The 27,963-nt window shown below is 43.5% G+C and overlaps 1 protein-coding gene across 1 annotated transcript in view; it reads left to right on the forward strand.

Moving 5' to 3' along the window:
- arb2a (ARB2 cotranscriptional regulator A) overlaps positions 1–27,963 on the forward strand; it is a 138,242-nt gene that overhangs the window by 18,777 nt on the left and 91,502 nt on the right. The window contains exon 2 of the mRNA XM_080432241.1: positions 804–923. Within this exon, the coding sequence (XP_080288367.1) occupies positions 804–923 (120 nt within the window). The remainder of the gene's footprint in view (positions 1–803; positions 924–27,963) is intronic.

Genomic DNA, 27,963 nt, shown 5'->3' on the forward strand with positions numbered 1-27,963 from the left:
ATCGTCATCCTAAAAAGTGAATGTCCTCACGAGTATAGTAAAGACACAAACACCTGCTCATTTGAATGCTTGTGTGTGAACGCAGACGCAGTGTAACCTGTGTGTTTGTTTTGTGAATGTGCATCTCTCTCTCTCTCTCTCTCTCTCTCTCTCTCTCTCTCTGTTGTTTTCTCGTCTGACCTTCCCCTTGTGTTGTCCCATTATGCTCTGTGCCTGCATATAGACGGGCCATCGATCCGCCAACACGGTACAAATTAAGATTTAAACGTTACGTCACCCGGCTCTATCGAGTTTTACATTTAGGGCATTTGCAATATGCAAGACTTATTGATCCTGCTGAAGAGTGGCTCTTTATAGAAAACACCCCTGGCTCTCTCTCTCTCTCTCTCTCTCTCTCTCTCTCTCTCTCTCTCTCTCTCTCTCTCTCTCTCTCTCTCTCTCTCTCTCTCCCCCCCTCCCATCTCTCTTTCTTTCTCTCTCCTTTTCTCTCTCTCGCCCCTAGGGGATCGCACGTTGATGCTGTAACTTTACATTTTCAAGAGTTGTTTGATAACTCTGGGTATTGACAGCGTCCCTCCCCTCTCTCTCTCTCTCTCTCTCTCTCTCTCTCTCTCTCTCTCTCTGTCTCTCTCTCTCTCTCTCTGTTTTTCATCCCTGGATGTCTGCCTTGCGTACATGTGACTGTAGTTTCTCAGTGCGTTGCTGTTGACAGGCCTTTGTCTGAGGTTTCATTGTTTTGTTTTGTTTTGATCAGGACAGTCTAACTTGTGTGTGTTTTCCTGTCCTGTGTGTTCCTCCTCCAGGAGAACAGCTCTCCAGAGGACCATGTGCTGTACGTGTGGGATCACTTTGTGTCCAGAGCCCAGGCCAAGAATGTCTTCATCGTGGCCCACAGCTATGGAGGACTCTCCTTCGTCGAGCTGGTGAGCTAGCTTTTTTTTTCCTATTTCATCCACGCTGTGTCTTACAGACACTCACACACATGCACGAGCGCACACACGTACTATACACATAGTTTAAATTACAGAGTCCGTCTCTGAGACTGGGAGGTTGGGGTTCAATCCTCTAGCCGAGTCATCGAAGACTATAAAAAGAGGTACCTACCCAGTTTATAGTATTAAGAGTTTCCCGAGCTTATTTTTCGCTTCTTTTTTGGTCCCGTCTCTGTCCTGTAAAAGTTTGCGTTACATACAGTAGCTGCCAGTGTTCAGGTGGCTGACGCGTCATATTGACTTGTTGATGTTGCACGGGGCCGAATATCACTGAACTTTTTCAAATTGATTTTTAACTGTCCCCCTACTTAAAGCTGCAATATGGAACTTATGTTAACGAATAAAACATTATTTTAACCAATCTGTAACTAGCGCATCTGCAGTGCTACTATTCCAACGAGAAACATACTACCCTGTCAGGTAGGACACATAGTGGGTGATACGTAGACCTGCCTGAAGCTCATAAGCTCACAGTATCTCCACAGTGTACCAGGGAAGGATTCTCTCTTCTTTGAGTGGTAGGCTAGATGTTTGGTTCCCCACGCGGCAGTTTCAAGCGGCAGTTTATCTTTTGGACTTTAGAGGGACGTGCAATAAGGGACCAGTCGAAATTTACATAAGGGGGGGCATGGAGGAAATGTATGTGCCCTGATCTAAAATGCCATGACCCTCCCTTTGACAAAAAAAAAATCAATGACCCTCCCCAAGTGATTACAAAAAAAAGAGTAACCCTCCCCGCCTAGAAGTGTCACGATATATTGTGTCACGATATAGCCTATCGTGGTATTAAAATGTGATGATAGGTATTGTCATGATGTCATACTGTATCGTAATATTTTTTTAATTGTTTTTTTAATAAAAAAAAAACACTTTCTTTTTTTTTGCCGGTGAAAGTTAGGAGTTTTTACTGTATGATATGAAATGTAAAGCTTATCATAATCATAGTAATTATTAATCATGTCCTCCATCATATTCAAGGTATTTTGGAGAGAAATGAAACAGACTCCAGTCAGTCACTTTCAGTTTAAAGCACTGCAGAGGGGAGGTGTTGTGTGTCAGCTGATGCTCGTTGACGCTCGTTAATGTGACATGCATCTGCACTCTCAAATAGGCCTACATCTAATCTAAGATTGTATTATACTGTATCTGGTATTATAGATTTTTTTTAGCTGTTGGAAATAACTAGGCTGCACTTGGTTGGTAAAGTCCAGATGACAAAAATATGATGTTTGTGGAATTAAAGTTATGCAGTCTTATATTATATTATATTTGTTATATTAGTGTCTATCTGTCCTCTGAAACAATGGGTTTATAGTTAGTGAGAACTTCACTTCTCCATTAAAGGGGTAGTTCACCCCCAAAATTACTTTTTTTCTATTGATTCCTCACCACCTGGAGCCTTGAATTCATAGATATTTTTTAGTTTTTGTCACATTCCTAAGCCAATAATTTGATTTTAATAAATTTGTCCCCATTGATTCCGGTAGGAGACACAAATGCATTTGTGTCTCCTACCGGAATCAATGGGGACAAATTTATTATAATCAAATAATAAAGGAAGGAATGCGACAAAAACAAAAAATATCCATGAATTCAAGGCTCCATGGGGTGAGTAATCAATAGAAAAAAAGTTATTTTGGGGGTGAACTACCCCTTTAAGCTTGCACAAATAAATAATATGTATTTGTGTGTACAAAGCACTTTGTAATTGTTTCTAACTTGCTTTATAACGTTATTTATAAGATGATGGCCAATGTTGATGATACATGAGAAAAGAACATTAATAATATATCATATCGATATCATGCCCAACATGTATCGTATTGTGAAATTCTTGACACCCCTAACCCTCCCCATCAAATACAACATGACATTTAAAACTGATATGTCCAATGTTTTGCTTTCCACATTGATTAGAACATTGCTGTAGTGTAGTCAGTCTTGCTAAATGCACAGTGTATCTGTAGTAGTGGTAGCAGAATGGATAGTGTTCTCATCTTACATGTGGGAAACCCATTGAATCCTGGTCAAATTGAAGAAAGTTGAATATTTGGTAACCAGTAGTTTAAAACTTTTGTCACTCTGCCCCTTTTAATTATCAACTACAGTGACTACAACTACACTGTTGCCTACATAAAACAAATTAGGCTATCAATTATGGCCTGATGCTTCTGGTTTTACCTGTGGAGCTAGGCATCTATACACAACTGTCCATATAGATCCACATTAATCACATGCACAGAATTACTTCAAATGATTATGAATATCCAGTTATAGTAGGCCTATTTATAATGCATCTCTCCAATAACGCCTGTTGAAGTTTTGCTTAATTGTTCAACCACCATCGTTAAGACGCTGAATAGATTTGACTGGGTCGTTCACACTCGCTGTGCGTTGATGGCTTGTTAACGACCGTCATTGATTCTAAATAGACAAGGTGTTACTTGATTTGAATTCTTTGTATCTTTTGAAATGGAGAGGGGTCATTGACCACTGTTCTGCTGTACTAAAAAGGTATATAAAAAACGGACTATTTTATCAATTCAAAATTGCATGACCCTCCCTTGGATTCAAAGTAAAATTAGCTGACCCTCCCTTGGACCAAAATTAGAAAGGCATGACCCTCCCCTATTTTCCTCCATGCCCCCCCTTATGTAAATTTTGACTGGTCCCTAAGCAAGTGTAAAACGGCTTTGGAATCTCTAAAATGAAGGATGTTTGAAGGAAGCCTGTGATCCACATTTTTTAAGGGATGGTGCCAGGGCATTCCACACTTTGGTGGCAGTGCAGTAGAAAGATAATTCACCCAATTTACTTATTGTGACTGCAAGTCAGTGTACCTGCCGCGGGGGGTGGGGCGGACCTTTTTTATGATTTAGTTTTTCGCTCGACTGGCGGCTAACGCGACATAATAGCTCTATTACTGTGTTGTTGTTGCTGTTTTTAAACAGCTGTCGGCTAACGCAACATGCTAACGCAACATGCTAATAGCTCTATTACTGTGTTGTTGTTGTTTTTAAACAGCTGGCGGCTAACGCAACATGCTAGCTCTATCACTGTGTTGTTGCTGTTGTTGTTGTTTTTAAACAGCTGTCGGCGTGCGGGCCTCACACTGTTTAGCAAGGCACAGGCTAGCGTGCTGCGCTGGTTAGCAGAGGAGCGGCGGCGGCTAGCTCTCTGTGATCTGCTGGCATGGACGGCGGTGCGGTGGCACCACGGTGACGGTTTGTTGATGTGAAAGCAACCGCTGTTCCGCTCACCACGAGACCGCGTTATTAAAGGACATCTCTGTCCTCTTTTTTCTGGAGAAGCGAGAGGAGGGGGCGTGTGGTGGCGGCTTTGAAGGAGCATACTTGTCCCAGTGGTGATCTCAGGAATATATAAGTGTGTGTGTGTGTGTGTGTGTGTGTGTGTGTGTGTGTGTGTGTATAAAATATATATATATATAGCTTTTTTTCCCCCTCTCATTTCCCTCACCTACTCTTTTTTTGTTTGGTATTTTGTAATTTTAATTTGCCTGCTACATATTCATGCAGTGTTTTGTCCATGACAGCCTCAACATCTCTTGGGCTTTCTCCCTGTGTGACAAAAAAAGACGAGCTAGTCTCTCTATTGCTCTCTCTCTCGTTCTTCTCTCTCTTTCTCTGTCATATTCGTCCGTCTCACTCATTGTCTCAAGGCCCCCCCTTGTGCCCGATTTATACTTTGTCGTTTGATGGTGTTGCTCTGCAATTTACGAGCTTGTAGATCGTCTATTTTCGGCACGCGACGCAGTCGTAAGATGGAGCATATACTCTTAACTTTTTTCTCCCTTCTCTTTTTCCCTCGCCCTGAAAACGTGTGTTTGTGTGTCTGCACACACAAGTGCTTCACAATCGAAATATTTTAAAGACAATTGTATTTCAATGTACAGTATCGTCTCTGTCGGGTGGAATGTCCAAAACTGTTACTTTTCAGGATTCAAATTCAAAAGCATCAAAAGAAGCAGATCTACAAGCTCAAAACGAGCCGTTTCGTGACGCGTTTCGAGCTTGTCGATCTGCTACTCTTGCTGCTTTTGTGTGTGATGCTGTAGTATGCATTAAAACATGGAGATAAGAGGTTTCTGCCCGACAGCAACGATAAAGACCGGTATCACGTACAGTATATATATATTTATATATGTGAATACATGCATAAATGCATAGCATCCTGTCCATGCATTATGGGCTAGGGACATCAAAACCAGCCCGACTTCACAGATCCTGGTGTCGGCTTTAACGTGACAGAATGTTAGAAACGTGTCATCGTCGACTTGTCCCCGAGAGGCCATCAAAGGTTCTACACACACACACACACACACACACACACACACACACACACACACACACACACACACACACACACACACAGTGTCCTTGGAGACTGCCCCTGATCTCCAACAGTAGCAGAGCTACAAGCTCACCACGTGGTGAGCTTGTAGGTCTGCTATTTCCGTCGCGCGTCGTAGCATAAGTCAGACTTCAGACTATACTGCATGAATGTACAGACGGGATTACAGCAACTGGTGCACACATCAAACTCCTTACACACACACAGACACACACACACGCACACACACAGCTTATACTTTATATGCACAAACATATGCGCACATGAACACACATACATACAGTGCTAATACACATTTCTTGCTTATGCACCCTCGCGCTGACACATACAGATTCACTTAAATGAGAAGATAGCAGTCCATCGGGAAAGGCTGTGCATTTGTGTGTGCGTGCTTGCGTGCGTGCGTGCATGTGTGCGTGAGCAGGCAGAGTGTAGCCTTGCGGGATGAACCGTTTGACACATGAGCAGACCCGTGGAAAACAAGCTGTCTGTGGGTTAATTATTACACTCCTCTGCAAGCTAATAAATACATTTTGTGATCAGGCACATCAAAAAAGGGCCCCCGCGTGACGTTAATTTCTGCTGCCTGCCTGCCCGCCCGCCAGCCAGCCAGCCAGCCAGCCAGCGAGCCAGCCAGCCAGCCAGCTCCGGAGTATGTTCTGCACCCTGTCTGGAGCGCTCAAGTGTTTCACTGCGATTTGATTTCTTTTTTAAAAACACTTCTCAGTGTGTATCGACTAATTATAGCTACATCAAAGAGTTGCTAACTGCCTTTGAATGAGAGAGAGAGAGAGAGAGAGAGAGAGAGAGAGAGAGAGAGAGAGAGAGAGAGAGAGAGAGAGAGAGAGAGAGAGAGAGAGAGAGAGAGAGAGAGAGAGAGAGAGAGAGAGAGAGAGAGAGAGAGAGACATGTAGGGGTTCGTTGTGTATGTGTGTGTGTGTGTGCGCGGGTGCATGCATGCGTGCACTCGTGTGTGTGTGTGCGCGTGTGTGTGTGTGTCTGAATCTTTTTGTGTTCATTAAATGTCCAAGCAAGTGCATTTTCTTTAGAGGGTCATAGAAAGAGACACTCTCTTCTCTTGCGGATGCACGCGCACACACACACACACACACACACACACACATACACACACACACACACACACACACACACACACACACACACACACACACACACACACACACACACACACACACACACACACACACACACACACACACACACATATAGTGAGTAATGGATGGATGGAAGGAATGAAAGAAAGAAAGAAAAAATGAAGGCAGGATCCTTACTTTCTTCCTGAATGCAGAGAGAGGGCCCTGGCTCCATCTTCCCCTCCGCCCGTCTCTACTTTTTCATCTTCCTTCATTACTGTGTGTGTGTGTATGTGTATGTGTATGTGTGTGTGTGTGTGTGTGTGTGTGTGTGTGTGTGTGTTGGGGGGGATCCTAACCCATACTAACCTTCCTGTTCTGCCAGTGAAAAAGGATCTCCCTTATTGGATAGGACGGGGCAGCCATTATATAAGGTCTTATGTAAGAATGCATCTGTCTCTCCGTACACAAATGAGTGTGTGTGTGTGTGTGTGTGCGCGCCAAGCAGCTAGCCGCCACGTTAGCCTCACAAACACAGTCACACAGACACGCCGCATATGTGCACTACACACCCCACATGCATAGTTGCATACATGGTGCTGTTCACTGAAATGTACATCACCAACTGTTTCTGAAATGAACTAATGTCTTGCTGTGTGTGTGTGTGTGTGTGTGTGTGTGTGTGCGTGTGTGTGTGTGTTATAGATATACATTTACGTATACTTACTGTGTGTGTGTGTGTGTGTGTGTGTGTCTTTGTTGCGGCTGGGTGTCAGATATGGTTAAGCGATGCCTTAGGTGAGAGAGACAGATATGGAGGTATGGAAGGAGAACTTCATCGCTACACCAGTGGGGCGTAGGAGGAGATGAGGAGGAGACTGACTGAGTCAGTTACAGTTTGAGAAGAGAGGCTAGGCAGGGTTGTGTTTTTATTCCACTTTTTGAAACAAAATAAAAGGTTGAGATTGAGAATCACCGATCTAGCTTATCTTTCCCCCACAAAACGTATCCTCCATCACAGCCTCCTCCTCAATCCCACATCCCCCCCTCCCCCCGGTGACCCTGAGGGCAGCATCGGTGCCAACCCTGACCCCCCCCAACCCCCCCACCCCAACCGTGCAGGACTCCGGCGCTGGCATGGTACCACACAGCTTCCATGACTGGCATGGTGTAACAGCCCTCTGAACACATGGCGCGGTGTTGGCGCGCTCTGCCAACCTCTCATCCCGTGGCACGCCTCTGGGAAATCACACATGCACGCACCGAGGGCGAGGAGTCAAACTGCAGGATGAAATGTGTCAAGTATATGTTCTTCAGCAAAAGAAATATAATAAACGCCTTGTCTTTTTGGTGCATTGTACCCTTTGGTGCACATTTGACAGAGACTTCATAGTACTTTGGTTCTTATGTTTTGACTCGTGACTTGCTGCTCATGTTAGCACTGACGTATTGGGTATGATATGCATCTTCGTTGTATGGATTTAGCATAAAATGTTGTTTGTTTGTTTGAATGATTGATTGATTGATTGAATTAATACTTTATTAACCCATTACGAACCCATTACGACTCAGTCACAAGTAAAAGTGTGCGTGCATTCAAAATGTGCGTGAGTAAAAGTACAAAAGTATTGGCATCAAAATGGACTTAAAGTACCAAAAGTAAAAGTGCTCATTATACAGAATGTCCCATTTCAAGTTTTCAAATGTATACAAATCTTTTGAAAATAGCAGATCTATGTGAGCTTGTAGATCGGCTATTTTCAAATGGCAAAAATGTATAGGGCTGAAGTGGTATGTTTTGTGATAATAATCAAAATCTACAAAGTAACTAGTAACTACAGTTTCCAAATAATTGTAGTGGAGTAAAAGTACAATATTTGCCTCTGAGATGTAGTGGGGGTAGAAGTAAAAGTACTGAAAATTGGAAATTCTCCAGTAAAGTAAAAAAAAATACCTCAAAATTGTCCTTAAGTACAGTACTTTAGTAAAATGTACTTAGTTACTTTACACCACTGGTTGTCATGGTGGCCTGGCATTGCATCATGGGCCCCTATAGAAGCCCCTGGACTGATGTTGTCTGCACATCTCACTCTCTGTAAACTCTTTAACTAGCAAACTGTGTTGCTGCTGCTTCCTTCTGCAGGGGATGAAGGCTGGCTTGTTTTCATCTCAAGGTTTTCCATGGCTGGCGGGCTGCAAGCATTGCCGCATGTACGTGCGTGCGTGTGTGTGTGTGTGTGTGTGCGTGTGTGTGTGTGTGTGTCCTGCCGATCTGTCTGGAATTCTGATTGTACATGCATGTAGTGTGATTGTGTATGTGTGCGCCCACATTTGTCTGTGTAGGCCTTTGTGTGACTGGTTATGGCCACATGTTACATATATGTACACACACTATACATATACATCATTGGTTCTCAACGTGTGGGCTGGGGACCACTGGAGAGCCGTTAGGGTATTGCAAGTGGGCCCCCAAATAATTGGCAAAACTCTAAGACGGTAATGATGATATAACATGAATATAAATATATATACATTATATACTGTATATATTATATGGTAAAAAAAAAAAAAAATCTTTAAAACCTTTGAAAAAAATAGTTTCCATTTTGTGATGGTTCCATTGATCCAAGCCAGAGCAGCGGCCCATACGACCCATTGTGGCCCACGGTGGTCCACGAACGCTTTCCAGATTTTCAAGTGCCGGGCCCTGATGCAGAAAATGTTGAGAACCACCGCTTTACACTGTATGTCATTGTGTGTGTGTGTGTGTGTGTGTGTGTGTGTGTGTGTGTGTGTGTGTGTGTGTGTGTGTGTGTGTGTGTGTGTGTGTGTGTGTGTGTGTGTGTGTGTGTGTGTGTGTGTGTGTGTGTGTGTGTGTGTGCGTGCGTGCGTGCGTGCGTGCGGAGCCCATATCGTGGCGTTTGGAGAGCAGCTCTATCAGAGAGGCAGTGTGTGATAAATGGACGATGGGCTCCGCTAGCAGAAATTAGTGGATCCGGGGGTAAAGCTGTGGCGTTTTGTTTGACGTGAAACAAAAGCACCGCCGTGACAAAAGTATCTGTCAGCCCGCACAGCGGGACAGTCAGTGGTTTCCATTGCACACACCATCGCCACCAGGAGAGAGAGAGAGTGTGTGTGGGTGTCCACTTGCATGCATGTGTGAGTTTGTGTTTTCGTGTGCGTTCGTCCCTCCCTACTAGTATATCGTCGCTGTCAGGACAGAAACCTCTTATCTCCATATTTAAACTTTTTGTGTTTTTTTGTGAATTAACGCCCTACTTCAGTGGTTCTCAACCAGTTGTCCGGGGACCACCAGTGGTCCTTGAGGGGGTTCCAGGTGGTCCCAAGCTAAATGATTGGACCCTTATGGGACCATTTGGTTTCATCTTACACTCTCAAGAGTTAGATTATTGTTAAACATCTGCATTACTTAATTAAAGAATTGTTATTTTTATCAACGTGTGGCTGTTATCTCTCCTATTGGTACCAACATCAATACAGCATGGAATTGTGGACAAAATCTCATCCAATGACAACAAAATATTCTTATGTTTTGGGTCTGAGAGTCTAAATCTCATCAAATGGTGGTCCTTGGGTTGAAAACCACTGCCCTACTTTATCATACTAGCGTCACACAAAAGTAGCAGATCTACAAGCTTAGAGGATCTGATACTTCCTATTTTAGAATTTGAATACTGAAAAGTAACAGTTTCATGGACATACATGAACGTATGAGGTTTCCACCCGACAGAGACAGATATATATGTGTGTGTGCACGCGCACATTGATGCTCGCATATCATGCCAGGGTCCTGTCTATGTTTATGTAGTGTAAATATTGTATATATTGTTGCACACTGCGTGGTTTCTGTGCTGGTCTCTGGGTAATGATGACAGTCAAACCCTCGCCATCGTCTCTTTGTGTTTTTTTTCCTCCTCCAGTATATATATACGACCAGGCAGCGCCGCCGTATCTTTGCACCACTAAGCAGCTGAAATATAGACGTCTAATTTCTTCGTGAATGAATGAACGGACAGGGGTGGGGGGGGGGGGGTGTTGGGGGGGAGTCTTGGAGAGCACAAACCTCCTCCTCCTCCTCCTCCTCTTAACATAAGGATGTAAATTGAACTGTTTAAATGTCACGGCTAGCAAGCTGATTTGATTCAAATTGATTTGCTTGTTTCTGGCACAAAAAAAAAAAACACGGAGATGGGGGGGAAGAAGGCCCCCGGTCTTCAAACCCTAGCTGTGGTTGTCACAAAGACGGACCAAGGTCTCTCTCTCTCTCTCTCTCTCTCTCTCTCTCTCTCTCTCTCTCTCTCTCTCTCTCTCTCCCCCCTCTCCTCGACATGGCATTGTAGCCGTAGAGCTTGGATTCTTCTCTCTATCTAGCCGTGATTATGCACAAAATGGCCTTCATTTTCCCTCCATTTCAAAGCTAGTAGTGCTCGCATTGTGACTGGAGGCGGATGACGCAGAGCAAATTACGGCTCGGTTTGGTCTGCCTGAAAGGAGGGGAACACTCTCACAATGGTGAGCTTTGTGAGGTATCCCCCCTGCAACACGCAGGCGGCCATTATGCTCACCTTTGTTGGGTGTTCCGTCTCCCTGTTATTCCTCGAGCATCTCTTTTGATCTGGAATCGTCCGTTTCTCTACTAGCGGTCTGCGGGCCGCTAAGTGGGCCGCGGCATAGCTACAGGTGGTCCGTAGGGAAATGTTTTATAATGTAATATGTGTGTATACATATACACACACATGATTGAATTGAATGTACCAAAAATATGTTTAAATAATATCCGTAACTCCATAAACATTTGGACTAATAGTGTAAAAAGCTTTAAATTAAATATTGACCGTTAAGAGCTTGATATACTTAAGTATAAGTATTATGCATACATATTAATATTATACATAAATAAATTAGGCTTATATACAAAAAATATGTTGTTGGGGTAGGCTGACCCCTGAGGGTTGTTTTAAGAAACCTTGTATCTCCATATTTAAACTTTTGTTTTTTTTTCTCTGTAAATGATAGCCGTACTTCATCATACAAGAGTGTCCCACAAAAGTAGTGAAATTCACCGATCTACAAGCCCACAATCCGCCACATCACGGTGCGTTGTGTGCTTGTAGATCAACTATTTTCACTATTTTAATTTTATGTTTGTTTAGTTTTTTACTATGATAAAAAAGGAACGGTTTTGAACATACAAGGTAAGAGCTAAAAAAAGTTGGAGAAGCACGGTTCCACATTACAGTTCATTCACCGTTCCTCAGTTTATTTGCTCTCTCTCTCTCTCTCTCTCTCTCTCTCTCTCTTTCGCTCTCTCTCTCTACCTCTCTACCTCTCTTCGCTATATTATAAGGACATTGATTCGCCGTGAGAGTTTTCTGACATTTTTGCTGCTCGGTGCATTTCATGATTACCGTCATTATTAATTTGATTTTATTTCATTGTGTTTTTGTTTTTTTTTCCCCCGCTGTTGCCGAGCAAACTCAAGACGTGGGTTGAATGCCGTTAAGACAATAATAATACATTTTATATTTGTTTATCAGGCGGTGTTGCGTGGTTGCTGTACCGGGCAGCCAAAGGTGCTCCGTATTAAACTAAGCATCTCTCTGAACCCTATATTATAGGTCTTAAAGCTAGGGTACTGTTAGTGATATGTTTTTGTGAAAATAAGTGTTAAGTAGCTCAATTTCAGCCAATCAGGAGAGAGTACCGATTGATCAGCTTAAATGTTATGGTGTTCCAGTTCCAATTTTGTCTGCTAATTCCTTTGTGTCATCACTTCCAATTTCACTTTAGTTTAATCTGTATCCTGTGTGAGTTCTCTCTCTCTAAAGATAAAGTTGGTATTCCGACTTGAAAATGCATTTTCTGTTTACTGGAGAGACAGGGAGACCCCTGTTACTGAACAAACACTCTAGTCTATAGCATGCTAATATAAATATAGTAATCGTTGCGCAACGATTACTATCAGAATATAGTGCTTTAACCTTTTAACAAAAAAACGTTTAGTTTTAACCCAAACATATCACGTACCCTTTAACCACATAAACCCTGTACACTTGGTCGACCGTTCTACCTCCTACTTTCGTCCCTCTAGTCTACACCTAATCGATTCAGCAAACATATTGTTGCACGACGCTGTGTGAGCTTAAACAGATCGGCCATTTTCGCCTTGGAATAGGAACGCTAGGGGTTAATGTGGTTAAAGTGGGCTCTGACAGAGACATATACTGTACTGTAGGCTGTCTCTTCAGGACTACACAGCAGCTGTACCGCCCCGGCCGTGCACCGTATACAATCCCAGGTGTAGCGTCCGTCCATGAACATCTAAGTTCACGACTGAGCTTTTTATTTCTCTCTCTGTCTCTGTCTCTCTCTCTCTCTCTCTCTCTCTCTCTCTCTCTCTCTCTCTCTCTCTCTCTCCCTGAACTTCAATGTTCCTTTCAAGTAGCCCCAAGGTCAGCAAAGACATAGAATAAGCGATGCAACCAACGTTCCCCCGTATAGCGTACCGTCTCCCGCCACGCTGTAGGCAGCCCAGAGGCCGACATCATCATGGGTCTGGAGCTCTCTCTCTCTCTCACCCTTGACTCTGACGTGTGAAGGTTAATAGTCCTCAGGCTCACACACACACACACACACACACACACACACACACACACACACACACACACACACACACACACACACACACACACACACACACACACACACACACACACACACACACACACACACACACACACACACACACACACTCACCTGGCGGTTTGCGAGCCGAGACGTTCATTCGTCCCGTCCTTTGTCTGTCTCTCTCTCCCTTTCTCTCAGTCTCACCTTGTTTATTCTCTCTCTCTCTATATCTCTCTGTATCTCTCTCTCTATCTCTCTCTCAATTCAATTCAAAGGAGCTTTATTGGCATGAGGAAACACATTTACATTGCAAAAGCAAAAGTCGAACAAAACAATCAAAACAAAACGATGTACCGCATTAAATGGGAATAAAGAAATGTGTGAATAGAGTTGTGTTACATTGCTACTTAGAGGGAAGACTATTTTGCAAAACTATACAAACTTTGCATTTTCTGTCAGAAATAGTTATACATCCATATAGGAAAGGTTAGCTCTCTTTGTCTGTCTATCTGTCTGTCTGTCTGTCTGTCTGTCTGTCTGTCTGTCTGTCTGTCTGTCTGTCTGTCTGTCTGTCTGTCTGTCTGTCTGTCTGTATGTCTCTCTCTCTCTCTCTCTCTCTCTCTCTCTCATAGTCATGTTTTCTCTATCAATAACAACAGTTGAAGAACATACGTCTTGTGGTGTAGCAGTATGTATGTGTCTTTGTGTCATGACTTATGAATACGTTTAAGGGTCATATGGTACTGTATAGCTGTCATATTGAACAACTTGATACGTTTGCTTTGTTGCCATTGTATTATTGTCTTGTCTGTCTGTCTGTCTGTCTGTCTGTCTGTCTGTCTGTGTTAATCTTTGTATTAGTGCCTGTCTCTCATTGTTAATCTCCTTTTCCATTTTCTGTTTATGAAGCATTTTTATGCTAACGTCTACAAATCTCACCACCACAGAAACAAACTGTTAATCTGCACAAAAGCTCCAATAAGGCCTTAGGAAAATAAGGAAAATACATATTTCCTTATCATTGTCAGATATTAGTTGGTGATAGTTAACAATGTGGGGTATAATTCATGCCTCCGTCTGACCGTCCGTCCGTCCGTGTTGACATGTTTTCACCAGGTCGTCACGGTTACCTACTCTTGCTTCCTCCAGCCCCTCAAAACACACGCACCATGGTGTTACCATGGCGACGTGATAGCGAATCATTACGTCTTTCAAACAACTATTGTTGAGGTGACTATTCATAATTTTCCTATTCCTTTTCTCTCCCTCTCTCGCTCACTGTGCGAAAAGGAAGTTTAAAAAAAATTACGATCTACAAGCACACAACACGTCTCATCTCGACGCGTGCTTGTAGATCTGCTTTTGTGCTACTAGAGGTTCGGGCCGTTTTGCAGCCGTTTTGCAGCTCTCGCAGAGTTTGGGCCACTTTGCGGCCTCAACCCAAACTCCATTATACATCATGGTATAGTGATTGTTCAAGAGCTCCATACATGGAGCTTACTGATTGGTTTTGCGCCTAATGCCATGACGACAAGTTGAGGTTAGACAACACACTCCATATTTGGGCGTAGCTACCTTGGGAAGTCCTTATATGGTTATGGCTGAGTCATAGTGACATGAGCGGGATAATGTGGTCGTGGTCATAGTGACATGAGCGCTCCCATTAGCCAATTGCAATATAGGATAGGATATGATATAGAGCTTGTAGAGCTGCTATTTAAAAAACATTTTACTACTTTTACTTTGGTATTGTAAGTATATTTTGATGCCAATACGTTTGTACTTTTACTCAGGTAAAATTTTGAAGACATGCCTTTTACTTAAGTTATAACAGTCTTTTTTTAATATTGTGGTATTGCCACTTGTACTTAAGTAAAGAATCTGAGCACTTCTTCCACCACTGATCTCCCCTCATCTCTCCTTTTCTCTCCTATACCACCACCCCTCCTAATTCTTCTTGTCTGCTCCCTCTTTTGGCAGGCAGACAGACAGACAGACAGACAGACAGACAGACAGACAGGAACACAAAAGGGCAACAACAAGGCTCAATATCAAAATTCTCCAATAATGACAGCTATTAGTTTGCCCCTCAAACCTCAAGTTGTGGAATTGGGTAAAAGGTGCACTTCGCTGTTGTTGTTGTTGTTGTTATTGCTGCTTTCAGTTCATGTGAGTTCAATGCTGATCTTAAGGGATTCATCATTACATATTTACTGGCTGTGCCGCTGTAAGGTTCCTCCTCGGCCGCCCCGCTCCGCTAGGCTCCACTCTGCTCGGCTCCACTCCGCTCCGTCGTTGCCATTGATCTTCCAGTGCGCATGTTCTGTGCTCCTGAGGTTAGGGGGACGTGCCTCCATTTGCATAAAGCCCTGGGCAAGGTTCTTCTCCGCCATTGATTGGTCTGTCTGTCCGTGAGGCGCCGTGTGCCTCCTCACACATTGATCACTTTGTGGGGCTTGTGATTTTTTTTTTTCTCTTTTTTTCCCGGAGACAGCGTTACCTAGAGTTCATCCCTGCCTGAGGAGGAGGAGGGGAGGAGAGAGAGTGGGGGGGGGGGGGATGGAGCTGGGGGGGGATACAGCCGATATCTTAATAATGTTTCACACTCAGACTTTTTTTGCCTTTTTATTTTGTTCGTGACACTGGAGCTAAAACAAGTAAACTCTCTCTGCGTGTCTCTCTCTCTCGTCTCCCCCCCTCTCTCCCACCCCCCACCCCCCCTCTCCCACCCCCGTTGCCTCGTCTCTCTCCATCTCCCCAGAGCGAGTTACCTAAGTAAGCAGACGTGTTGGTGGGAGTCGTAGATTTAGTTTTTTTTACAGGAGTAAACATATGCATATGCATATAATATGCCGTACTGTGAGAAAACACACACAAACACACACACACACACACCATACGCATGTGCACACACACACACACACACACACACACACACACACACACACACACACGTACACACGCGCACGCACACACACACACACACACACACACACACACACACACACACACACACACACACACACACACACACACACACACACACACACACACACACACACACCTGAGTGCCAGAGTATCATGAGCTTGCAGGTAAAGTTGAACTCTCCTCCCCCCCCTCACCCTGTATTTCAACCCTGGCCTTGCAGTGTGCTGGAAAGAGAAAAGGAGAGAGAGAGAGAGAGATATGTACTCTCCCCCACCCTCTCTTTCACATTTCCCCCTCCTAATCCCCCCCCCCCTCTCTCTCTCTCTCTCTCTCTCTCTCTCTCTCTCTCTCTCTCTCTCTCTCTCTCTCTCTCTCTCTCCATCAGTGTGTCATGCTGGTAGAGGTGTTGCTTCACAGTTGATTAGGGAGATCAGATAAAAAAAAAAGGCCTACAGCACCTTGTGCTTTCTTGCATCAGCGCTGTCTGTCTGTCTGTCTCATGGTCATTCCATCCCTCTCTCTCTGACATCCCACCTCCATCTTTCTTCTCCTTCTCGTGCGTTTCTCTTCGTCTATCAGCCTCCCCTCTCAACAGCTTAAACAAAGTTATGAGCTGTGAGGCGTGAGCTTGCAGATCTGCTATTTTATATTATAATCATGTTGAAAATGTTTGAGAAATTCTGAAAAAGTCCATGTTGGTGTCTCCAGATCATGCTAGAGATGCTACAATATGTTTTGTTATGCCGGTTTTACGTCTACTCATGAACCCCCCCCACACACACAAGCACACGCAGACACTCTTTTTTTCTATCGCATGTTACTTGAATGTCAGTGCCTTTATGTAAGTGCTCTCATGAGTGTTCTCATGAGAGATGTACATGAGACGGAGAGTGGGCCTCCCAAATAATTGGCAAAACACTTAAGATTTCATTGGTAATAGACGGGCGTGCCGCGAGACGCTTTTGAGATGTTCAAGTGGGCCCTGATGCAGATAAGAACCACTGTCCTGGACCATATGCTACACTATGCTCCGCTATGCTATACGCTATGTTATGCTATGCTACGGTACGCTACACCATGCAGACGGGGTGGGGGGTTGTTTTGTGCGTACGGTGACGTACAGTACGGGTGTGTGCGTATACAAAATTGCGTGCGGTGTGTGTGTGCGTGTGCGTGTGTGTGACCGTCACGGCGCCGGCGTCGGTGCAGACTACCCATGGTGCACCTCTCTCCTCTTTGTTCTGTATGTGTGTGAGCCCCATCAGTCCGATGCTTTGTCTGTCTCCCACTCGCCTCTCTCTCTCCATCTCGGAGGCAATGTCTCTCTCCCTCACACCCTTCTCACACCCCCTCTCTCTCTCTCCCTCTCTCTCCCTCTCTCTCTCTCTCTCTCACTCTCTCGCTCTATGTCTCTCATTCCTCTTGTTAATTGCAGGTCGACCTCCTCTTCTCGCATTCTCTCTCTCCATCTCTTTCATTTCAGATTAACCCCTCCTTATTACACGGTATAGGCGCGGTCTCTCTCTCACTCTCTCTCTCTGTCTGTCTCTCTCTCTGTCTCTCTCTCTCTCTCTGTCTCTCTCTCTCTCTATCTCTCTCTCTCTCTCTCTCTCTCTCTCTCTCTCTCTCTCTCTCTCTCTCTCTCTCTCTCTCTCTCTCTCTCTCTCTCTCTCTCTCTCTCCGTCTCACCCCTTCTATAATTCACATCAAACTAGCATTTTAAGTTTTTTCTATCTCCGTCTCTCCATATAATAATTTACTATTAACACCGACATTAACAAACACATACCACCTGTCTCTTCTCTTCTTTCCTATTCTCTCCATCACGTCTCTCAATTCTTCCACCCCCCAACACCCCCACCCCACTCTGCTGCATCCACCTGCTGTGTGGGTGCTCCGTGTCACATGGTTCGAGACCCTGGGTCACCTCCTTCGGAGAGAGAACACACACACACACACACACACACACACACACACACACACACACACACACACACACACACACACACACACACACACACACCACACACACACACACACAGCGGGGCGACGGTGAATACAGCGAAGATGACACATTGACAGCCCCTGTGAACTGCCTGTCATCCCCCCCTCTCTTTTAGCTAATTCCTGCCATTAGATCCCGTACAATACAATACAATGCAATATAATACAACTCAATGCAATGAGAGAGAGAGAGAGAGAGAGAGAGAGAGAGAGAGAGAGAGAGAGAGAGAGAATAAGGGGGACGGACTGTCCGGGAACCTATATATGCGTGGCTGGAATCTGTCACACAGGCATCACTCAAACCTTGTGTCACTTTCAATACCAGTTTTAGCTTCTTTATTTTTTTTCGTCGGTTGCCTTTTCTTTCTTCCGCCGGGGGAGAGACTGTGATTGGTGGGTTTCTGGAGGGGATAGAATACGTCTTAAGGATGTGAAAGAGGGAGAGAGAGAGTGGCTGTGTTATTGTAAAGCAGATGGGTCAGTTTGGAGCGGTCAGGGTCTGATCCACGGTGCAAATGTCACTGAACCCTGTGACTCTGAGGGGGGAGTTTAACCCATTAAGACCTGAGGACCGATTCTACAAAATCATACAAAATCTAATAGAATACCCACATCACTTGGTTGAGATGCTGGGTTAGAAAGTAACATGAAGAAAAATAATAAACCCGCACCCTCATCTGCTCCAATGTAATTTATTGACAACGTTTCGAGGCTCGAAACGTTGTCAATGAATTACATTGGAGTAGATGAGTGTGCAGGTTTATTCTCTTTCTCCGATTCTACAAAATGCCTTCTAAAATCAGTAGTCCTCCAACTTTTTTCGTGTGAAGGAAACAATTGCCGATCAAGCTCACAACACGTCTCATCGTGACGTGTCGTGAGCTTGTAGATCTGCTTTTGTGCTATACTAGAGGTTTCGGAGGGGGCAGTACAGTATGTTAGGGATCGTTCAAGATTATTATTCAAAATCATTCAAAAATAGCAGATATACTGTACAAGCTTGTGTGAGCTTGTAGATCTGCAATTTTTTTTTATAGCCAACGCTAGAATCTAAAATGCTATATTTTGCTAGATTTAAACTCTCTCTAACCCCTATCTCTGTTGCCCCCGTTTCATTGGTCTCTTTCTCTCCACTCTTCTCTCTCGCTGTGTCCTTTCTCTCCTCCCTCTCTCTCTCTCTCTCTCTCTCTCTCTCTCTCTCTCTCTCTCTCTCTCCTCTCTCTCTCTCTCTCTCTCTCTCTCTCTCTCTCTCGGCCTCAGTCGTCCTCCACTTCCTCGCTCCTCCTTTCTCTCCTTCTCTCTCTCTCCTCTTTTTAAAGTTAGTTGAATGACTCTGTATACCCTGGGCTCCTCCAGGGTCACCCTGTTCCATTAGCATGTTTTACAAAGAATGCTTTTCTTTCTTTATTTCAGTTTTTTTTATGTGTTTCATTTTAGCGTTTATTTTGGCATCGATGCATCACCTGCAGCAGGACAGCAGAGGTTTATCACACACACACACACACACACGCACACGCACGCACACGCACATGCACGCACCTCTGCTGTGTTCTAAACCAGTTGTTCTCAAAGTGGGGGTCCTTCATTGGGACCTTCATCGTTCCAGGGGGTCCCCAGGAAAAGTGGTTAATATAGCATCAGAATAATTTGTATCCATTTAAATGTTGGCTATTCAAAAATAGCAGATCTACAAGCTTCCAGGGGGATTCCCTGGCACAAACTCATTTCAGATGGGGGGGGGGGGGGAGCTCCAAAGTAGCCTGACAGCGCATCACAGGTTCGATTCCCCGATCCCCGACGGCCTTTGCAGCATCTCTCTCTCCTCATGTCCTGTCAGCCTACTATCCTATCAATAAAGGCATAAAAGCCAAGAAATAAATCTTTAAAAAAAAACATCAATTTGGGGGGTCCTTGACTTTGAGAAGCACTGGTCTAAAAACAGGAGGTTTCTGGGAACAGTGACCAAAGGAAAAACAGGCGATACCTCCAGTCTCAGTAACGTCATATTTCCTCTGCTTCAAGGCTCTAGCGGGAGGCCGTTCACAGCCGTTTGGCTGATGTATACCGCCGTCTCTAGCCTGTTCCATGCCTATAGAAAGGCAATGCCGAGGTTCTTTATGGCGGCCCCTCTTTTCCAAGGGGGTATGTTTTAGTTATGTACCCGCCGGTAAAGCATATTTAATTTTTAAGCCCGGGAAAGCTGACACTGAAAAGAGATGAACTGTTTTATGTGCCATTTTAAGGCTTTATGTGCTGTGAAATACGATGGGGATGGTGGTGGTGGGGGGTGGGGGAGGGGGAGGGGAGACTGAAGGAGTCTTTGATGTCATCAGTGGCTTGGAGCTGAATGCGGAACTCACAGAGGTGCAGACCTTGTTTCATGGTTGGGAATGAGAGGCCGGACACACACACACACACACACACGCATACACGCGCTTGCACGGAGTACACATCTATGTATCTATCTTTTGTACTGTTTGTGTCCACAAAATGTTTCAGGTGTCATGGTTTGTCTCAGTAAAACATGGCATTGTTTTACAAACACATTTATAATGCTGCATAATAATGCACCTCTAAGCCATTGTATAGCACTTGTTATAGATGTTTAGAAGTATGCATAACAACTGCTGGTACATTATAAACTTTATAAACATTATAAGCCTTCTAAGCGCATTATAATGCGTTATAGACCCAACATTTAAGTAAAGTGTTACCACCTTTGTGGGGGAAAAAGATGAGCAAATATTATTATGTCTAATCTAAAATCGGGGTAAAAAGGACGCTTGCTCAGACCTTTTTTTTCTCGATCTGTTTTGGAAATCACGAAACCTTGGAACAAGCTCACATGCTGGTGAAATCGAAATGCCAACTGCATAGGAGGAGAGTGAACAACTTGGTTACAGTTTAGTGGGATTTTAAATAGAAACGCAGTGATCGTATGAGGATCATTTATTATTCCAGTGGTCTATGATAGCAACACTCTTAACCACTTAGACTAGATATCGTCTCTGTCGGGTGGAAACTGTGATTTTCAGGATTCAAATTCTTAAATAGCAAAAGTAGCAGATCTACAAGCTAAAAACGTCTCGCATCGCGCTGCATTTTGAGCTTGTGGATCTGCTTCTTTTGATGCTTTTGTGTCACGCTGTAGTATGATCAAGTAGGGCGTTAATTTACGAAAAAATACAAAAAGTTATAATATGGAGATAAGATGTTTCTGCCTGACAATAACGATATACTTATACTACTTTGACTGGAGTCCCTCAGGGCTCTACACTAGTTCCACTCTATTCCAAAACTCTATGCCGGAAGTGGCCGAGCTACAAGCTCACAGCGTGTTTGTAGATCGGCTATTTTAACAGAGATTTCACCCCCAGTATACGGACGCTATAGGGTTCATGTGTTTAAAAGAGTTACAGCTGATAGTGAGAACTAAGAGTTTATTTTGAAGTTGAAAGAAATGTGTGTAATGTATTAATGAAAGTGCTGAACCGCCGTGATACGTTGCTTTTTAATCGCGGTAAGAAATTCCAAAACCGTCACTTGCCCTGTGTGTGTGCGTGTGCCTGTGCGCATGTGTGTTTGTGTGTGCGTGTGCGTGTGTGTGTGTGCGTGCGTGCGTGTGTGGTGTGTGTGTCCCTATCTTCTCTGCTTCCCATTAGATGGCTTCACACTCAGCGATTTCTTTGGACTCGTCTGAAATCCACTGTCATGCATGGTCTCTGTCTCTCTCTCTTGTCTCTCTCCCTCTCTCTCTTCCTCTCTATCTCTCTCTCTCTCTCGGCTGAGGACATTAAAACCATCTTGGCTACTGTCCACAGCAGCACACACACACACACACACACGCGCACGCGCCCGCCCGCCCGCCCGCCCGCCCACACTCCGTTCTCCCTCTCATCCCTCCATCCATCTCTCTCTCTCTCTCTCTCTCTCTCTCTCTCTCTCTCTTAACCCTGTCTCCCTCGCTCACCCTTTGTCCTCGAAGAGTAATGCCACCCCCCCATGACTCAGACCTCTTTTCTCTCTCTCTCTCTCTCTCTCTCTCTCTCTCTCTCTCTCTCTCTCTCTCTCTCTCTCTCTCTCTCTCCTGTCCTCTGTCTATCTTTTATTTTTTTAAGCTCTTCTCGGTGTGATGGTGACTTGATGTGGAGGGATTTCCTCTTTGATCAAAACACTAGGGGGCACTGCCTGTCCTTTATTACCTCTCTCTCCCTCTCTCTCTCTCTGTCTCTCCCTATATCTCTCTTCAGTATTGTGTGTATGTTTGTGTGTACGTGTGTGTGTACGTGTGCGTGTACGTGTGCGTGTGTTCGCACACGCTCGCTTGTACTCAAGAGGTTGAGTATTTAGAACGGCAACCTCGGTCATCACTAGAGTCTGTCTGTCTGTCTGGTCATAAAGCATTCATATCTGTGTAATTCACCGCAAACAATGCAAACACTTTCTAACACACACGCGCACTCATGCACGCACGCACACACACGCGCACCCTTGGTTCTAGTTTGAACCCAGGGTGTGGGTTAATAAAAGGGGGCTTGGACCACCGAGGGATGAGCCAGTCATCTCCCAGACACCTCTGCTCACCTCAGACCCTCAGAGAGCCCCCCTCTCTGTCTCTCTCTCTCTCTCTCTCTCTCTCTCTCTCTCTCTCTCTGTCTCCCCTCCCATGTCGTCCCTCAGGTCCCCAGGGTCAGAGCCTCTCGTCTGCCTGCCCGCTCGGTGGCCTCTCCTCTCCTCTCCACGCCATCCAGCTCGCCACGCCATCAAACAGAGGGGTGTGTGTTTTTTGTGTAGGTGTGTGTGTGTGTATTTGTGAGAGAAAAGTGGAAAACAGAGAGACAGAAAGTTAAAAAAAAACAGAAAAAGGAGACAGGCCTGTTATCCCCAGGCTGGTGATGTAGGTCGGGTCAGGGCAGAAATAACCAGTTCTGGAGAGAGAGAGAGAGACAAACCATGCTTCATATTATGGTCAGAATTCCACACAGTTGATTGATTGTTTTTGTGTGTTCTTTTGATAAGCTGAAGTGTGTTTGATGGTGCTAATTGGCAGCTGTGTGTGTGTGTGTGTGTGTGTGTGTGTGTGTGTGTGTGTGTGTGTGTGTGTGTGTGTGTGTGTGTGTGTGTGTGTGTGTGTGTGTGTGTGCGCGTGCGTGTGTGCGCACACTTGGCAGTGGGTTGGGGATGAGTGAACTGATGCTATTGTTTAGAAGTTGTCAAACAGACAGAACAAAGAGAGATGCTGGAAATACACACGCACACACACACGCGCACACACACACCTGCAATCTCTCTCTCTCTCTGTCTCTCTCCCTCTAACTCTCGCACTTAATCTCTCTCACACTCACACACACACACGGAAGTATATATACATATCAATGCCATCACATATACACATAATGTATGTTCACATACAGTACACACACACTAATAACCACGTCAAAAGAAACACACACACACACTCACACTCACACTCACACTCACACTCACACACTCACACTCACACGCACTCTCTCACGCGTGCACACACCTAGTAGGTAAACAGACATACATCCTCCACACACTCTCACACTCACAGGCAGATAGGCGTAGGGAAAAATAAATGACAGGATAATCGCCGGCATTCCCACTTATACCTTCCGTTATCCTCGCAGATAAACCAATAAACACACTGTTTTCTCCTCAAAACGTCTCCTCCACTGAACAGCCTAATTACCACACCATGTGACAAAGACCTGACAGACAGATCAGAAGTTGGACTTTAAAATATATATATCGTCTCTGTCGGGTGGAAACCTCATATGTCCAAATCAACAAGATCAACAAGCTCAAAACATGTCGCTTTGCATCGCGTTTCAAGCTTGTAGATCTGCTACTTTTGATGCTTTTGTGTGACGGTGTAGTATGATCAAGTAGGGCGTTAATTTACGAAAAATACCTAAAAGTCAGAATATGGAGATAAGAGGTTTCTGCCAAACAGCAACAATATATACTGTATATATAGGCTAATAATGACAATAAAATAAAGGTAATTTGATGACAGGAGTTTGGAGGTAAAGATGGTCATTGGACTGTTCGACTGAGTTCCTTTTTTATTATCCCTTTTAAAATAGTAAAAAATATGAGCTTGTAGATCTGCTTTTTTCACTACTATTTTGCTCACTTTTGTATGATGAAATAGTGCATTATTACATTTCTGGGGGGAGGGAATACAAAAGTTGAATTATTTGGAGATACAAGGTTTCTGCTCGACAACAGCGACGATATATTTATTTATTTATCTCTCTCTCTCTGTCTCCCTCCGTCTATCTCTCTCTCTCTAATGATTTATTCACCCTTTTTTCTTGATTGACTGACAGGGTCTTCTTCAGAAATAGCATCTTCTGTAATGAGACTCCCTAATCAAAAAAAGAAAGGGGGAGAAAAAAGCAGGTCCACACAATCCACGCAGCTAACTGTAATCTGTGGTGGCATTTCCTGCTTCAGGCCCTAGAACACTTTGATTTAATTGCTTTTTTTATATATAAGATTAATAATATACTTTAGATAGTGTGTGTGTGTGTGTGTGTGGGGGTGGGGCTTTCTCTGCTTCTATAACAGTATGTTTTTTTTTTCGTTTCTTTTTGTATCAACCACACCACTTGAGGAGGGGTTTAACAAGTATACAGCACTACTGGCACTACTTGTTTATTGTTTAATATGGAATTAATTAACCGTGAGGGTTGATGTTAAACTCATAATCTGTTGTATTTTTATTTATTTATTTGATACGTATAACATAGTAGTATAAAATAGGATAAAGTGAGAGGAATCACTCCAGGCACATCTGGCTTCTACATTAGCAAAATAGTCATAATAATAATTATTATTATTATTATTATTATAATAATTATTATTATTATTACTGATTTTAGTTATAATAATGATAATAGCTGTTTACATATAACATTCATTGTACTGTGAATATGAATTATATATTTCAAATCAATACATAAAACAAATGGACAAACTTTGTTATATTGAAGCAGCATTCCATTAATGTTGATGTGTGTGTGTGTGTGTGTGTGTGTGTGTGTGTGTGTGCGTGCGTGCGTGTTTTAAATGATAACTTATTAACTATGAAACACCATGATAACACTTGATGATACTTTGTAGTTTAATTGTGTGTGTATGGTCTATTTCGATGAATAGTTTTGTATCTTTTGTCTGTGCTGACACATTTTGAACAAAATGTGTGCATATACTGTATTGTCAGAGGTAAAAGTGCATATTCCTTTTTTTCCATTACTTTTTTTGTTTTCCTGAAATCTCTGTCTGTTTCTTTTTTTCGGTCTCATCCATGTTCCCTTTCAAATGCTGTTTCAAATCAAATCATTGCTGGTGGCAATAAGGAAAAGTTAATTTCAGATGGTTGTATATTTCCATTAATTTCACTCATCCTCCTTTCTGGTTGTACTCCAACCAGAAAGGAGAGAGGGGACAGTCCCCCTCTGCCCCCCCCCCCCCCCCCTCTCTCTCTCTCTCTCTCTCTCTCTCTCTCTCTCTCTCTCTCTCTCTGGCCCACCTCTATTGCTCTCTCTCTTTCTGCTTTGAGGACGAGCGCTGTGTTTTTTAAGAAGGTCCTCTGTCTCCCCTCTCTGCCCCACGGCACAGGAGACTAGAGTCAAACAGAGTGGGAAAGACTCCTCTCCTGTTTCCTCCTCTCCTCTCCTGTTTCCTCCTCTCCTCTCTTGTTTCCTCCTCTCCTCTACCCTTCGTTTTCTTGTCCATGCAATGAGCTTTATCTCACTCCTGAAAGTTGAAACAAAAACACCTCCTCTCTGACAAAGCGAGTCCTGTAGCCACGAGAACGCACGCACGCACACACAAAAGTAACGTTGTGTTCTAGACACTCAGTTCATTTTTAGACCATACATGGGCAACTGGCGGCCCGGGGGCCACATGCGGCCCCCACCTTCACTTAATGCGGCCCGCAGGTTAATATCGGATTACTGATATATTTTGATTTCAGCTGTTACAATTCCTAACATGCAAACATGACCCGCTTTAATTACTACAGTCTATATTAGTAGCTTAAATGACTAGTAAAAATTAACATAAGTATTAACTAAATGCATTTGAAATTAAATAAAAATGTTACTTTTCAGGATTCCAATTAAAAAATAGTAAAAACAAATTCAGGATTCCAATTCAAAAACTATTTTTGCCACTTTTGTGTGACATAGAATGGAAATTTAGTGAGCCTCTCCATCATCAAAGTTGCCCACCCCTGATTTAGACATATCCTTATAGAAGCATGTACAGTCACTACAGTAGTACTAAGTAAGTAAGTATTTATTTATGTTTAATATTTCTGGATTATATGGATTTTCTTCTATATTTCCTACTGAGATTATGGGTTGGGCAGTTCACCTACAAAAAGCAATGGCAGTTGTCATATCCATGGCATGAATATATGAATTGGTTAATATATCTTAACATAGAGAGCAACCCGACTCAAATCAATATACTTCATTGTCGCTATATTGATTGATTGATTGATTGATTGATTGATTGATTGATTGATTGAAATATTTATGATCAACATGGGGACCACTGTTGTGTTGGTAGAGGTGCTAGGTGTGGGGAAAAAGCTTGAAATAAAATAGTGAACTGAGATATGCTATTGGTCCAGAGTTGAAAAAGTTGTGTATTAGTTTGTTAACTGATTCATTGCAACTTATATATGAGCGAGCAGACACATGCGATTGATTATGGGCACATTTCCTAATAATGGTGATACAGTTGCTGATACAGTTTCACTTGAGATTCTAACTCCCATTTCTGTGGAAGTTCTTGACATCCGACTTACCAGTAACTGACAACATTGACGCGTCATTATACGTCGCCAGGTAATTTACTGCACTGTTTCTCAACCAGTGGTAGATAAAATATAGTAAAATAAAATACAAATCTTCACTTTCCTACATTACTAAATGCATGGTCAGGGACCACATGCAAACCTTCACGGACCACCAGTTGAAAACCCATGTCCTAAACCGTTAGGAAATGGGAAAAAATAACATGTGTTCCAATGGATCCAATGTTATTATCTCTAGTCTCAAGCTCTTGTTAATACTCTTCATTGGTGAACTTGTATATCTGCTATTTCTGAATTGCCAACGCATGCAATATGGTTAAAGTGGTTAAAATGATTGAACCAATCAATGATGATGTAGAGTCAGACGTATTCCTTGCACGATGTGCAGTCGTACTTTTGGCCCCCGATACAACGGAGAGCTCTGCTCGCTGCCCAGAAAGATTTAGTGGAAGGACACAACTCCTTTTCACTGTGTTCAAGGCTTATCAAGGCCTGAGGGCATGCTCGCGTGTGTGTGTGCTTGTGTGTGTGTGTGTGTGCGTGTGTGTGTGTGTGTGTGTGTGTGTGTGTGTGTGTGTGTGTGTGTGTGTGTGTGTGTGTGTGTGTGTGTGTGTGTGTGTGTGTGTGTGTGTGTGTGTGTGTGTGTGTGTGTGTCTGTGTGTGTGTGTGTGTGTGTGTGTGTGTGTGTGTGTGTGTCAGTTTGTGCATGCAAGACTTTCACCTTTTGATGGCTCTGCGGCAGACATGTGCACATTCCATATTGTTGCTGTCGAGCAGAAACCTCTTATCTCCATATTCTAACTTGTTTGTGTTTTTTTCGTAAATTAACGCCCTTACTTGATCGTACTACAGCGTCACACAAAAGTATCGAGAATAGTAGATCTGAGCTTGTAGATCTGCTACTTTTTTTTTACGTTTTCTTTTTTATTTATTTCAAAGTCGGAGACGATTATGTGCAGTACAGTGCTGTTTACTGAAGTACTGTACTTAAGTAAAATGTTGAGGTACTTTTACTTTAATTTAGTATTCCCATTGTCTGAATCTTTATACTTCTACTCCAGTGCATCT

The sequence above is a fragment of the Gymnoscopelus braueri genome (assembly GCF_963280865.1).
Source record: "Gymnoscopelus braueri genome assembly, chromosome: 7".
Taxonomy (NCBI): Eukaryota; Metazoa; Chordata; class Actinopteri; order Myctophiformes; family Myctophidae; genus Gymnoscopelus; species Gymnoscopelus braueri.